The 16,493-nt window shown below is 36.1% G+C and overlaps 1 protein-coding gene and 1 non-coding gene across 3 annotated transcripts; both read right to left on the reverse strand.

Annotated features, from left to right (window-relative positions):
- Positions 1 to 4,832: 4,832 nt before the first annotated feature.
- LOC141668390 (beta-ketoacyl-[acyl-carrier-protein] synthase III, chloroplastic-like) lies at positions 4,833 to 7,367 on the reverse strand. Of its 2 annotated transcripts, none has more exons than XM_074475267.1 (7): positions 7,168 to 7,367; positions 6,474 to 6,611; positions 6,014 to 6,250; positions 5,772 to 5,869; positions 5,597 to 5,640; positions 5,368 to 5,486; positions 4,833 to 5,293 (listed from the first exon to the last, which is right to left on the reverse strand). In XM_074475267.1, the coding sequence occupies exons 4-7, from the start codon at positions 5,795 to 5,797 to the stop codon at positions 5,213 to 5,215; spliced, it is 270 nt and encodes an 89-aa protein (XP_074331368.1). In that variant the 5' UTR covers positions 5,798 to 5,869; positions 6,014 to 6,250; positions 6,474 to 6,611; positions 7,168 to 7,367; the 3' UTR covers positions 4,833 to 5,212. The 2 variants fall into 2 exon arrangements, with proteins under 2 accessions (XP_074331368.1, XP_074331369.1); XM_074475268.1 differs by lacking the exon at positions 7,168 to 7,367 and adding an exon at positions 6,773 to 6,983.
- A 6,611-nt stretch (positions 7,368 to 13,978) lies between these two features.
- On the reverse strand, positions 13,979 to 14,085 carry LOC141670070 (small nucleolar RNA R71). Its single transcript, XR_012554319.1, has one exon. It is a non-coding gene; the product is annotated as a small nucleolar RNA R71 (small nucleolar RNA).
- Between the last annotated feature and the right edge of the window lie 2,408 nt (positions 14,086 to 16,493).

The following is a 16,493-nucleotide window of genomic DNA, read 5'->3' on the forward strand; positions in this document are numbered from 1 at the left end:
ATTTGCAAACATGTTATTCCAGTAAGGCATGCTAAATGGCATTTGTGGCATACTAAATGCAATATAATAAGGATTAGGTGCAAATGGCATATTAGCAAATTGTGCATTCATATTCTGAGCAGACATATCATTCATAGGCATAAAAGGCATGGCATCCATGTTGGGAAAAGAAGATGGTACAGATATAGGAGTAGGCATGGCAAGTTTGCAATTAATAGATAAATGATTAACACTACCACACTTAGCACATATTTTTCTTGGAGCATACTTATCAGGTGTGTAGTTGTTATGTTTGTTAATCCCTACTTTCCCATTTCTTTTGTTTTTCTTTTTAGTTTCTGTTTTAACCTCAATCTTTTCTAATCTGTCATTCAATTGCTTGATGGACAAATGATCAACATTAACTTTCTTCTCCTTCTTTACTTGACTTGATTCTCCTGAAACAAAGTTTTTGGAAACTGATCCATATTTTTCATTTAACTTGGCAAGCTTAGCTTTGCTCACTGGTTTGCTCTCAGGCGACGGATGTGGCTCTTTGTCACTCGACGGATAATCCTTTTGATTATCCGATGGATGATTCTCATCATCCGCCGAGTCCACATCTGTTAGCAATCCTTCAACCAAATTGGATTCCAGCTTCTCCTTACTCGTTTTCCAGGCTGCATCATAAAAGGACTCGATACCTTGAACTTTAGTGATTTGAGCGTGGACATCTCTGGATGATTTCCATGCTTTAATCACTTCCTGTTCTCATTCAAGCTGCTTCTTTAAAATCTCTTCTTTCTTCAAGGACTCGGTTAATTCATCCTTAGCAATCTTACACTCAATTCTCAATTTTTCAAATTCAATAAACTGAGACTCTAACACATTATTCCTCTCACTTAAAAAGTAATTGTTTTCTTTAATTTTAGCATTTTCCTTAGTGAGGGACTTAAGTGTAACACGCAAGTGATATAATTCTGTAGACATGTCATTGATTGCATCATTACACTCAGCTTTAGATAAATGAGCTAGGTTAGTGGTGATTACCTGATTACTTGAAGAACTTGTTTCCGTTTCATCAGACTTGGCCATCAGGGCTAGATTGACATAGCTTACATCCTCATCTTCATCCAATCCATCATATGCCCAGTCGTTTTCCTGTGTAATGAAAACCCTTTCCTTTTGCTTGAGCAACTCAAAATATTTATGTTTGTAATCAACAGGCTCAAACTTCTTTTTGCTGGAATCTGGCTTTCTAAACTCACTGGAAAAATGCCCTGCCAAGCCACATTTGAAACATTTGAATTTGGATTTATCCACCATGTTTCTACTTGGCTTGGCTACTCCAAAGTTCTTTTTGAACTTCAGCATGGAAAATCTTCTGGAAAGGAATGCTAAATGCTCATCAATATCATCCATGTCATCTTGGCTCAAATGATCTTCATTTTCAGCTACCAGCCCTTTGCCCTTGTTCTCACAGACCTTTGAAGTAGACTCAATAGCTTCTACCTTCATCTCTTTCTCTTTCTCTAACTCAGCAACCAGTGCTATGGACCCTCCTTTATTCCTTCCTTTCTCCATCCTCTCATCTTGCTCTATTTCAAGCTTATAAGTCTTCAGGATGCCATACAGTCTCTCCAAGGTAAACTCCTTGTAATCCTGAGAATTTCTCAATGAGACTGTCATTGGTTTCCACTCCTTTGGAAGAGATCTAAGGAACTTAAGGTTAGAGTCTTTTGTCTGATAGACTCTTCCATGCAACTTCAGAGCATTTAGTAGTTTTTGAAACCTACTAAAGATATCAATTAGAGACTCACTATCTTCACAATGAAAGTGCTCATATTGCTGAATTAGTAGTTGCATCTTATTCTCCCTTACTTGCTCAGTACCATCATAAATAATCTGGATAGTGTCCCAAACCTCCTTGGTTATTTTCCAGTTAATGATGTTATCAAACATATCACCATCAACTCCATTGAACAATATATTCATGGCCTTCTTGTCTTTCCTGACTTGCTCAATATCAGGATCTGACCATTCATGCCTAGGCTTGGGAACAGATGGTTCATTGCCTGTTGCAGCTCTCATTGGTACATGAGGACCTCTCTCTATACAATCCACATAGGCCTCATCTTGAGAAAGAAGATGTAGATGCATTTTCACCTTCTAGTGGTGATAATTGTCTTTATCCAAAAAATGAATTTTAACTCCAACATCCTTCTTGTTCATCTTGCTGTTTGTTGTGATCTTTACACTCTTTGTACTTCAAGAGCTTGCACTGATACCAATTGTTATTCCCTAACAATACAACAAGAATTATAGAAGGGGGTTGGATGTAATTCTGGCTTCTTTTCGAGATTTATAAAAATGTTCTAACTCAATATATATAAGTGTTTTGATTTGCAAAGTGTGGAATAAGGAATTAAGTAAATCAAACATAAAGTAATAAAAACATAAGTCTTTAAAACTTTCTGGTAGATTTGAATGTATCCACCATATATATATATATATATATATATATATATATATATATATATATATATATATCGATTTGAGAACTCTCTGAAGCTCAAATTGGCTCACAACTGCTTTACAAGTGAAGAAACAAACTACAGAGAAATTCTTAACAATTACAGCTTTTTCTATTTCTCTTCTAAACGTGTTTGCTTAGTTAGTTGTTCTACTAGCTACACTTGGTTTATATATCACCAAGTTTACATGGTAATAAGACAGGATAATAAAATAAAACCTATCAAGTCTAACTCCATGTTGCTTCATTACTCTATTCCAACATCTTTGAAAATCTTCATGACTTGCATAGAATTGGTAATGCTTCTTTGTTCTCAATTTCCTACTAAACAGGGTGCCACATTCCTTTTGCAAATACCCAACGCATGTGACTGTGTTGTCACTATCAACAAATATTTGAATTGATCATCCGTCGGGTACATTCTTGTTATCTGTCGGGTAGCTTTGTTGATCATCCGTCGGGTAGCTTTGTTGATCATCCGCCGGGTAGCTATTTGACAGTTGACTCCATTTCACTTATGCAGAATTGCAAGACATATTTTATTTATAATTAATCAACCTATTCTGCATATCTACTAGTAGTCAACATGACTCATAAGCTACTACAGAATCTACACAAAGTTGTTTGCAGAAATGTGCTACAATACTTATTATTACATAAGCTACTCACTCGATGGATATCAAATCATCATCCGTCGGGACTATATTAAATCATCCATCGAGACTATATTTGATCATCCGTCGAGTGCTAAAAAATTCACTAAGTTGAATCTACTAAGGTGTTTTGAATGACTTATCATCAAGTTCACAACATATTCCTAACAGAGGTTACATCACGTTTTGGTGAAAAACCCTAGCAGCTCTACATCCTAGAGAGGCTAGAGAGAGAGAGAGAGAGAGGAATAGGCAACCAAATCGGCTAGTACCGGCTCTGGTGATCGTTGGACGTTCACGTGGATACCTTTGGAGAGCGGATCTTTGCAAGGAGGGCTGATGTGGTTCATCAAGATCAGAACGCCCATTACAGTCAGAAGGAAAGCTTTATTAAGGTACATGATCCTATTCTCTATAATCATCCAGTATTTATACATAGATCATGCGGTAGGGATTCTAAATTTTTGATTTTCCGCTGTGTTAGATGCCCGAATCGCTAACAGGTACCTCAATTCATCATTTGACATTTGATACCCTTAATTAAGTTCTCCAATCATGCTCCACCTTGACAGTATATCCTGCACCTTCTTATCATCCTTTAAACTTTCAAGTAACTCTTTTGCCCATGATGTTTTGACAATAACAACGAATGTACATTCTCCTTACCTTTCATGCACGCTAGAAAGTGCATCAGCCAATAAATTTTCCTTCCTGTTTGTATAAGTAACCAAGTACATATATCCCAATAACTTGGATAATAACCTCTGTTGTAAATTGGTAGTGATCATTGCTAAACAATGTGTTTAATTGTCTAGTGATCGGTTCTAATTATGAATTGTCTCCGCCAATAAATAAGATCTCCACTTTTGTACTGCCATTATTACTGCTAGCATTTCTTTTTTCATATGTGAATAAGCCTAAGTGCTTAGTAGCAAGTCCTTTGCTCAGGAAAGCTATGGGTGTTACATCCTGCATTTACACTGCACCAATTTACCTCACACTACAATAAAAACGTCAATAGACATCAGTTAAAAACTGATATCTATGAAAAATAGAAACCAATGTCTTCGTGATGTTAAAGACCCCCATTAAATAACGGATTTGAACTGATGGGAAAGAGAACATATAACATCAGTTTTTAATGTGAAATCAATATCTATATCTTGAAGTTAAATTTTTAATGCACATCTATCATTTATATATTATTATAATATAATATTTTTATCAATGTAAAAATATGCTATGTAAGCAATAATTTTGCCTCTGACCGGTATAATTTAGTTAACACTGATGTTACTAATACCTTTGACATCGGTTTTCATAATAAAATGATGTTACTAATAGTTTTAACATCAGTTTTTTTTAAAAAAAAAACTTTTTTTAAAAAAAAAACTGTTTTCTATAGTAGATGAAATGATGTCTATTAGTATAATTAACATCACTGTTTTGTAAGCAAATATTTTCTAATGTACTCTTTATCATCGATTTTTTAAATGTAAAGCCTTTGTCTGTTGTGGTATTTAACATCAGTTTTTCTGGATGAACTGATATATATACTACTAAAACTGATGTTATTATGTTAAATTAACATCATTTTTCATTGAAATAAACGTTCCAAATTTTAAAAATATAGATGTTAAAAAATGTCAAAAGGAGAAACTATTAAAATCAAACTCCAATTATCATTACCAAATCAAACGGATCAAGTCCTACAACGATGAAAAAACTAAAAACTTATAATTCTCATGGCTACACTTATAATACCATTGTAATAAATGACAACTTTCGACGACTTTCCTACCTGTAATTATCTCTAAGAGAACCACGCCAAAGCGATAAACATCCGACTTCAGGGTCAAATGTCCACTCATTACATATTCTGGGTCACAATATCCATATGTACCCATGGCCCTTGTTGATACATGGGTGTTATCCCCAACAGGCCCCAGCTTGGCTAACCAAAATTAGATAACTTCGGATGATGATTTTCACCAAGCAATATGTTCGAGCATTTTAAATCACGATAGATCACACGGGGCTTGCTTTATCATGTAAACACTCCAGTCCTTTTGCAACACCAACAACTATTTTCATTTTTGTATCCCGGTCTTTTTGTCAGGTAAAGGATCTGCCAACATATGTAATATGAGCCAATGTGAATTAATTTTTACTTCACATTGAATCTTAGCCTCAACTTTATACCTGCAGAAATACATTACCAGCAACATCCCCGAAGAGGATGCATGTCCCTCTATAAGTCCAATCAACATAACAGGAAAGTGCATCAGCCCCAACTACAAGAACATTTTTGAAGCCAGACCCTGCATATAAATTGCAAGTTCATTTATTAGCAGAACTCATTTATGTGAATTAAAATATGACAATGTTAGAGCATTGACAAAACTTTTAATAGATATAAATATATTTTTACCTCGGATATAAGAAGACCCTGATATAAGACCTAAGATGAATCCACTACAAGCAGTAGAATATCATTTCATGCATCAGACGTAAGCATTAGCTTATATTTGTATCATTCTGACTAGCCATAATATCAATATCACGGTAACTAGCATGTGTTATTTATACATAGAAGAAATGTTAACCTGATCACACACATGACATGTGTCATTTCTTTCCAACCATTGAAGAATACACGCAAGGTGAAAATGATGCTCGTATTTTTTGATAATTTTTGGATTTTCTGCAGTAAAAGCAAAGAGTTAATAAGGTTTACCGTATTAGTGCAGACACAAAGATTGTTTACCGTATCCACGAAATTAGAGGAACTCAAATTTAATAGTGGTGAAAATGAAGAAGTTAATAAGCCAAGATCTACTTCCATTACCTTCAAGACAAGTAGGACAACATTCCTCCTCCTTCAGAACCAAAACAATAGGTTCATTAGACTTCTTGAGTTCACCAGATTTTTCAAGTTCATCTTGCACTTCTTTGGATGAGTCAAGAACTACGTCAGATTGAATTTTCACATCATATTTATTCAAGATATTAGGTGTTGATTCATAACTGATTCCAGAGTTACTTTCTTCAACAGACTGATTGGTTGATGCAGTACGGGGCCGTCCTGAATTTGCATCATATGGTATAGGTGCCAGTAGTGGTATGTAAGTGTATGGAATTGAATTTTATTAGAGGATTATTAGAACAACATTGATTAACAGAACAAATGCTAAGTTTACTAATAATTAAACAAAGTTATAGTGGGTGGGGGGCAGAGGGGTGTTGCTGAAATATCAAGTTATATTTCCACTTTCTATGTGCAGAGATGATAAATCTTTAATCAATACCTGAGGAGCACTTTCAAATAGATCTTCTGGAGTCGACAAACCACAATAAGACTATGTTCACATCATTAGGATGAACTTCTGCCATCTCAAGAGCTTTTCTTGCTGCCTCCGCTTCTAGACCTGTTAAGCTATCTGCCCCTGCAATATGAACAAGCCCAATTGAGCATACTTTTCCTGTGACTATTTTCCTATTCTCACAAAATTTATGCTTCCATGATACCAAAAACTAAACAATGCACATAAAAAAATTAAAGATCCCTGAGGAAAGAAATAGTACTGCAAATTAAAATACTGGTTACCTTCATACTATTTCCGAAAATAGCATGCACTTTACCCTCACAATATAAGAAAGTTCAGGAACATCTAATATAAGCCAGTAGAGGATGGACCCTCTAGCACAGGATCAATTCTTAGCCAGTAAAGATATAAATGTGACAATCCACGACACTTAGATCACAAAGATATTTTGGTAAACATTGTATTGAAAAAAAGATTGTTTCCAAGCATCAAATTTTATCACATCACCCCTGATCAAACTGAATCAAGTATCCTACCATAAATATAACCGTAAGACTACAATCAATGAATAACTCTCCTGCCTATATATATTAGTAATAACTCAGTGAGTCTCGTATAACATACACAATTAGCTAAAAGTTAAACAGGACATATATACACATAAAAATATACATACCCATTGTGAAATCTTTGTTCAAACCAGCTCTCCTGCCTTTGAAAATAACCAAAAAACATTCTCAACTGACCTCCAAACCCGCAATGCGTCCTCCTAATTTCTCATAATGACACATAAGTCATAAAAATATGAATTTGACATAAAAGGGAGCCTCAAAGCATTAGAAACTAATTCGTCGCAAACAGATGAATCAGTCTGTATCTTTTTTTACCAGAAGCCCGACACTATTTAACGGATAACAATAAATGTTTTTAAAACTACATTTATATGCTTAATAATATTTTTATAAATAATATAAAATTCACAACATACTGTATTCATTTACACACACACTGAAATTCATAAAAACAGGGAACATCATATGTAACACTGATATATTAGTAAAGAAAAAATAAACATATACATTTGACAAGATATACACGGGCATATACATCAAAATTGACACCCACGTAATAGTTCTAAACAATTACTAAACTAATTAAAAAATTAACATGCTCATTTTAATCAATTACTAAACTAATAAAAATTAGGGTTTCTAAATAACCATTTAAACTAATTAAAATTAAATAATTAAAAAAAATTAGGGTTTCAAATTGACACCCACAATATAAAAATTAGGGTTTAAAGCTTACCCAATCGAAGTTTTGACCTCTTTAAGCTTTAAATTCTGACTCGAGCTATAAATAAACTCCGTTTTTACCTCCGACGACGAAAAGATAGCAGAGTTAGAGTGAGCAGAGTTGGGGGAAAAAGCTATTAGATCGAGAGAGTGTAATAACCCCAATTTTTGGAATTTTTGAAACCCTTATGAATAGTGTTTTGCTGATTATGCTGAATAAGAAAACTGTTCATGCCACACTATGTAGGGGTTCTTTTATGGATATTCTAATATTTTATTGGTACTCTATATGATATATAAGTGTATGTAAAGATCGTCAGAATCCAAATTTGAACCTTTTGATTTGTCCCGAAAATTCACCAGATATCGAAAGAATTGAGTATAAGGTAACAGGATAAAAAGGATTTAAATTCAAGGATTTTAATAGAGGATCATAAAAAGGAATATAATGTATTGAGAAAGGTTAAGGGAACCTAAGAAATAAGATCCCGGGTATGATTCCTCAAAACGATAAACGAAAACGAAAGTTAAGCGAACCGTATAACAGATCAGCAGTCATTAGCCAAATAATTAAAAGCTAATCAAAGAGATTAGTGGGGATGATGTCATCAAACCAATGAGAAGAGAACCAAGTGTGTTGTTGGTTGAATTAGAACCACACAAAAGTTACCATGGTAAAAAGGTAATAAAACAAAACAAAACAAATCAAAAAATCAACCAACCAAGCCAACAATTCATTTTCACCAAAAACACAACATTTTCTCACCTTTCTTCTTCCATGCTCTTGGCTTTTTCTTCTTTTGCAAAGCAAGAAAATCAAAAATCAAGTTCCAAGTATTGTTAAATCACAAGGTAATTATCTAAGACTCCTTATGCATAGTTATGGATATCCTATAAGTTTGAGCTCCTAAATCATTCTCAATCTCTTCCTAAAAATCATGGAAGAAGATGGTGAATAGTGTTTTTCAAGAACTAAATTTTTTGTTCTTGAAGTTTTGTTTAGTTTAAGCTTGGATAAATACTTTAAGGGTGATTCCAAGCCATTCTCTTGATTCTCCACTCTCCAAGGAAGGTATAACCCCTCCAAACCCTAACTTTATTTGAGTAATTAGGTTTAGTTTTGTTGATTTTAATTCATGGGGGGCTTGCTTGTTGTGAATGTAGAGATTAGTTAGTTTTGTGAAGTTTTGGAGTGGTAATTCTTGGATTGTTGATTAATGAACTTAAGTGTAGTTAAGTTCAAGTTTAAGAATAAGTATAAATTGTTAATGTTGAGTTGTTGGGTCTGTTATGATGTAGTATGGATGGAGTTTTGATTGGGTTGTGATTGTGGATTGATTGTGGGTTGAATTGGAGTGTTTTAAATTTGGGTAATCGCGTAAACATAGCCGCCGTAATGTCCGATTTACTTTAGACTGTTTTTGTTCTTAACATTAGGACCCGTGAAATCACTCCTAGGTTTTGACCATTGCCATGATTAGATAGTTCATATTACGAGCTTCGTTTTGATATGTAGTTCGTTTGATTCCGATGTACGGTTTAGGAGAAACGGCCGTTTTAAGTAACGACTTTTCGCGAACGAATTATTACCCCTCGCCTTACTTTGAAACATAGGTTAAAGACCTAAAAGGACTAATTGGAGTATGAAACATTTATGTAAAGTGTGTTAGGTAGTTGGTAAGACACTCGCGAAAGAATCGCCTTAAAACTCGTAATGGTTAATTTATTAAAAATGGTGGAGCCGAGGGTACTCGAGCGATTTAAGAAAATCAGTAAGCGCAAAGCGAGCGTTAGAGTCTAAATTGGTTAAAGTATAGATTTATAAGTGACTTTGGTTTAATTCCAACTTATATGTTGTTTATAGGTTACCAGACTCGTCCCAAGCCATTTATAACCCCCAGTCGCTCAGGCAAGTTTTCTACCTGTTATACTGTTGTGGTGATGTATATATGTATATGCATTATCTTGTGATAGATGCATGTTGGTTAATTAGCAAATTTTGCGATATATTGAAGCATGCTGAGATGGTATATATATGCATGTCTGTTTCATAATCTGGTTATCTATCTGTTGATTTCAATTCTTATAGTTGCATAATACCTATGCTAGAGATAAGCGGTAATTTGCATATACCCTTAGTATTAGGGACCCAAAGGTGAATTTTTTTTCCTAAAACCGGGAGTCGATGCTCCCGAGTATAATATATATATTTATATATATATATATATATGAATAGTTTTTAAAACTATAAATCAAATAAGGTTTATTCGATAACCTTATTTTATTAATGAATATTATTTTGAATATTCATTCAAGGGCTTATGACCCCGTTATTTTATTAATGAATATTATTTTGAATATTCATTCGAGGGCTTATGACCCCGTTATTTTATTATTGAATATAATTTTGATATTCATTCGAGGGCTTATGACTCTGTTTATTTTTATTAATAAATATTATTATTTGAATATTCATTCGAGGACTTATGACTCCGATTAACTACTAATTATTATTCTTTATTTTATTAAGGAATAATGTGTCGATGATCAAACTTACTTTTGATTATTCAAATAAAGATATTACTTTCGTATAAGTATATCTTTGGTTATTTAAATACTCGCTCAAAACCTAAGGGATCTGGCTCTGTGGTGTATTGTATATTCGCAACAAGGTTGCTATTTTGATAAAAGAATTTTTGATTACTTACCCAACACTCGGGAAGTAAAATTCTTGGAACAAGTTAATCCATTAACAGGCATCGCCTGGGAAATATTGGTGAGTTCTCCTTTCTAACTAGATACGTGTTCTTGGTGGAGTCGTATCAACAAGTTTCTACTTGGGGAAAGGGGGAACGAGCTTTACGTTTCAGAGTCATGGATTTCATCTGAACTAGGAGTGGCGTAAGTGGTCGAGTGGCGCCGGCCCAGCCTTATTATATTGGCCCAAATGGCCTGGAAGTTCCGCAAGACGGTACATTCCTTAGGAGTCCAGTGTTCGGTTGACAAGTAAATCCGACAGGTTCTCCTCTACATGTAGAAAATGGTGGGGTTGCACTACTACGACTGATCATCGTAAGTGGTCTTCCTGGCGCGGTAAACTCCCGTAATGAGTTCATCATCCAATTGGATATTTCTGCAACACTACCCAGAGCACTTCGATAGAAAGGCTACGGTTGGGCGATTGTTGAGTGTTGGCAGGGTCAAGTTTTCAAAATGATGTTTGTATCAAATGAAGTATCTCGTAACTTTATTTTATTTTGATGATAATTTTAAAGATTGATTCTATACAAGTTTTGTCTCATAGCTTAATCTATGGGATGAACTATTTATACATTGAACGGTGGTAGTTCAAGTAGTATTCGGAAAAGATATAAGTATATTGAAGTATCTTGTAACTTCATCTTTTTAACTTATATCTAGTAAATGATTATCTTGTGCATGTCAAAGATTTTCATAAAAACGTTGAGACAAGGTTAGATATATGAGATCACCTTGCAACAATATTTTTTATACAGTTATAAACTGGAACTCTGTGTATATTATATATGTCAGAGGATTTCAAAGATTGTGAAAAGTATATGTATATATATACAGAATATTTTGCGACTTGGTCGCGTTAAGATATCAGCTTGGTTCATTTCTTCTTGACTAAGATTTTCATGAGTACTATGAGAATGCTCATATATTGTTAATCATTATACACATTATTTTGGTGGGCTTGTTGCTCACCCTTGTTTTCTTCTTTCATCACACAACAACAGATAGAAAAGATGAACAAGACCAAGCTTCCAATTCGCAAGCGGTTAGAAAACGTTCCGCAGTTTTCTGGAAGCATTGATGCCGCCGTAGCTGAGGTAGGAGCTACCAATAGGCAAGGTTTCCAACTATTGATGAACCAGACTTATGTATAATATGAATTGTAATAATGGCAAGGAATATGTAAATTATTCAGAACCCCCGTTTGAGGTGAAATGGTTTATAATTGTGGAATAAAATGACTCGTGTTATTTTTGGATATTCATCTCTGAGACTATAACTTGTGGTATGTGTGTTTATTGTGGGGTCACAGTACAGAGTAGTTGATTGTTTATTAAGATTGGGTGTTATTAAGGGAAATAAAACTCGTGACAACCCGGATCCCCGACCCCGGATTTGGGGGTGTTACAGAGAGCATATAGTCGAGTTGAGCACTGATAAGTGGATTTTATATCCACTTGGAACGCTTTATTACAAGCTTAAATTGGTGTTTTGGACTCAAGTTGTTGGTATTTTGATGTGTTTTTGTGTTATTGCATTTCAGGTATCAGTTAAATGAAGAAAAGAGCTTTTAAAGGAAATATGATGAAAAGTGATCATAATTGGAAGCCAAGGCCATTGTCAAGTTGTAGAGAATCTCAATAGCTTCGCGTGGGCAGTTGAATCGCCTAATTCTGACGAGTAGAACTCAAGTTATGGTCAAAACAAGATTCATCAGAATATTTTTCTAGTCAGTAGCTGAGCGCCCGCTCAGCAGAGCTTAGCGCCCGCTCAGGAGAGCTGAGCGGCCGCTCAGGGCGCGGCTGGTCGCTGATTTCGCTGAAAAAGCCTTTTTTTAGTAGAATTTGACGATTTTAAGGGTCCAGGTCCACTAGGGGCGTATATATACTTAAAAAAAAAAGGATTTTCATCATCCGGGAAGATTGGGATACCAAGGAGAAGACCTAGAAGCACAGAACAACTCCGAAAAAGAAGATCTTGTTTTCAACTTGTGATTCTTTGAATTAGTTGTAACTTTGGATGCTCGTTTTCGTTCTTGTTGAACCTAGATCTCGTTTATTCGTACTTTGATTATTATTTAGTTTATTAAGACCTTGTTTTATACCATGCTTTCATTGGAACCCATGGTGACGATGAGTTCGATTATGGGCTAATCGTTGTCATGGGATTCTAGCGGATTTACTTATGGATTTCAATAGTTAATTGTTTCGATATCTTGGTGTGTGGTGATTGATTGATATCCTAGTATGGTTGTGCTTATTCGTCTTATGTGTGTAGCTAACGTATAAGATAGCGTGTTAATCTCTATTGAAGCGACAGTGAATATAGAGGTTTAGAACTTGCCATGCTAGCATAGGTTCATGTATTTGTTATGCATGATTCGTAGGTAACTCTAACCGTTTTACTTGCCCTATGTAATCAAGATAGATAACTTGTGCTTAAACCGTTATGTTGTCAAATTCTATAGACATATAGGGTCTCAATATAATTGGTGTCTATTCAGTTTCTATCTCTTTTGTGGATGTCTGGTAGAATGGTACTCGTGTAACGAAAGTTGGCATTTATCAGTTTCGTGTTATCTGATTAGTGTCATCACCATCACATGCCAAGGTTAAGAACAATAAGGCTATTGAATGGAGTAGTAATGAAGTTAGAATCTCATGTTTATCATATATATTAATTTAACCTCAATTCTCTTAGTTAATGTTATTTAGTATAATCTCTTAGTTTAATAAAAACCCAATTTGTTATTTGTCTTAGCATTGAGCGATAACCATACATTGTTGCATAGGTGCATAAATTGAACTTAACCTAAACCAGTCTCTGTGGGAACGAATCTGATTTATATCTTATACTACTTGCGAACGCGTATACTTGCGTGAATATTAGCGTGTGTTTTCGCCCTAACAAGTTTTTGGCGCCGCTGCCGGGGACTCGGTGTTAATTTTTAGTTTATGTGCTTATCATCAGTGGTTGTTAAAGTTCAGTGACTCAGATTCTTTTACTTTCACGGTTTACTTGTTTGTGTTTCAGGTACTCATTACAATGGGAGATCCAGTAGCACGAACAAGAGCTTTGATGGATTTTTCTCAACCCAAGATCAATGACATTCGATCTAGCATTGTCCGGCCAGCTATCACATCTAATACCTTTGAGATCAAGCCTTGCATAATTCAATGGGTGCAGAATTCAATCCAGTTTGGGGGTTCTCCAACGGAAGATCCCAATACACATATTAGGGATTTCATAGAGATCTGCGACACCTTCAGGTTCAATGGTGTTTCTGAAGATGCTGTAAAGATGAGACTGTTCCCATTCTCTCTGAGGGATAAGGCTAAGAGCTGGTTACACTCTCTACCAGCTGGTTCGATTACTACTTGGGAGGATCTTGCTCAGAAATTCCTTACTAAATTCTTCCCTATGGAGAAGACAGCTGCAATCAGAAATGCTATTACTCAATTTGCGCAGCAAACGGGAGAATCGCTAAGTGAAGCTTGGGAGCGCTACATGGAGATGCTTAGGAAGTGTCCTCATCATGGAATTCATGATTGGATGATTATCACTTGTTTTTACAATGGGTTGGGAGCACAGTCCAGACCCATGCTCGATGCAGCATCAGGCGGAGCATTATGGGCAAAGAGCTATAAGGAAGCTTATGATCTAATTAAACGGATGGCTGCTAATGAATATCAGTATCCAACCCAGAGATATCCACATGGCAAGGTAGCAGGAGTTCTTGAGGTGGATACAGCTACGGTTATCACTGCTCAACTAAAGGCGTTGTCTATGAAGATCGATTCTCTGGCTAACTATGGTGTTAAGCAGATAACCAGTGTTTGTGAGTTGTGTGCAGGTCCGCATGTGACAGAGCAATGTGCTATATCTAGTGACTCAGCTCAGTTTGTGAGCAACTTTCAGAGATCGCAACAGCCAGTTCCTGCCACTTATTATCCTGACAACTGGAATCATCCTAACTTCAGCTGGAGCAACAATCAGAATGCGATGCAACAGCCATTCCAGCAGTTTGCAAATAAGCTATTTAACCCTCCTGGTTTTCTGCAACAATTTACACCAAGACAACAACTCCAACTTCAACAACAAACTAATGATGCAGGTCTATCTTCGAATGAAAAATCTGAATTGGAGGAGTTGAGGCTTATGTGCAAAAACCAGGCTCTTATATGCCAAAGCCAGGCTGTTTCTATCCAGAATCTGGAGAACCAAATAGGGCAAATTGCTAATGCCTTATTGAATCGACCACCAGGAACGCTTCCTAGTGATACAGAAACAAATCCAGGCAAGAGGGAAGTTGAAGAACAGGTGAACGCCAGCACCTTAAGGTCTAGAAAGGTCGCAAGCCCCCAAGTATAGCAAGACGAAGAGCCTGAAAAGTCTCAAGTTCCAGAATCTGAAGTTTTGGCTGAAGAAGATGTGCAGAAGGAAGTAGAGGTGGAACCAAGGAAGACTACTGTGGAACACACTCCTCCTGAGGGTAATACAGGGGAGAAAAAGATCTATCCTCCACCTCCTTTTCCTAAAAGGCTACAGAAGAAAAAGCTGGATAAGCAGTTTGAGAAGTTTCTGGAGGTGTTCAAGAAACTTCATATCAACATACCTTTCGTTGAAGCTTATGAACAGATGCCTAGCTATGCGAGGTTTATGAAAGGTATTCTCTCTCGGAAAGTGAATATCGATGACTTAGAGACCGTTGCTCTCACGGAGGAATGCAGTGCTGTGCTGCAACAGAAGTTGCCTCCGAAGCTTAAAGATCCTAGAAGCTTCACTATTCCTTGCACCATCGGAAACTTGTCGTTCGACAAGTGTTTATGTGATTTAGGAGCTAGCATCAATCTGATGCCCTTATCTATCTTCAAGAAGCTTGGTCTGCCTGATCCGAAACCAACATACATGTCATTGCAGCTAGCTGACCGTTCCATCGCTTATCCACGAGGTATAGTGGAGGATGTCTTGGTCAAGGTGGATAAACTCATCTTTCCTGCTGACTTTGTAATTCTTGATTTCGAGGAAGATAAGAAGATTCCCATTATCTTGGGAAGACCATTCTTGGCTACAGGCCGAACTATGATCGATGTGCAAAAAGGAGAGCTTTCGATGAAGGTTTACGATCAAAAGGTCACTTTTAATGTGTTCAAGGAAATAAAGTTACCCACAGTTAAAGAGGAGTGCTTTAAACTAGAGTAACTGCATATTTTGAATGCACTTCCATGGAAGAGAAAGTTGGATATGCCATTCGATTCTCTTGGGTTAGCAGAGCTAAAATTTTCTCAAGACCGTCTCGAGCCGTCTATTGAAGATATTTCCACACTTGAGCTTCACCCACTACCAGATCACTTGAGTTATTCATTCTTAGGTGCACCCCCTGACAAGGGGTTGGGATATATCTTTGATGATGAAGAGGGTAGCCGAACGGATCCTCTAGTGCCTACAGAGGGTTCTTCTCATGTGCAACAGGTAGTTGATAGGACTGGTATTGGTGATGAGCAGTACAGGCGAGTAATTAGGCGTATGGAGGCCATGCACGACATTCACCGTCATTTTGCTGCAGATTTGACACATGCTTTCGATATTGTTGTTCGAGACACTGGTGGCGAGGTTGATTGGCCACCTGATCCTCCACCCGACGAGGGTGACTCTCCCGCTAATTAGGTATGCCCGAAATCCTTATTATTACCTTCAATGAGGACATTGAAAATTTTAAGTTTGGGGGTGATAATGTAAGGATTAGTAGTGTATGTTCATATAGATCCATATAGATTCATATTGCATGTTTAGTTTTAGTTCATTCATATTTTTGCATGATTATTCATTTAGGACATATTTGTTTGTTTTTATATGATTTCATATAGTTGCATTTGCATGCATATTTAGCATGATCCCTTAAGATGAACTATGATATTTGATAAGTTGATATTGATTTGAGTGTGGTGAT

This window comes from Apium graveolens, chromosome 6, assembly GCF_009905375.1.
Source record: "Apium graveolens cultivar Ventura chromosome 6, ASM990537v1, whole genome shotgun sequence".
In the NCBI taxonomy this organism is placed as follows: Eukaryota; Viridiplantae; Streptophyta; class Magnoliopsida; order Apiales; family Apiaceae; genus Apium; species Apium graveolens.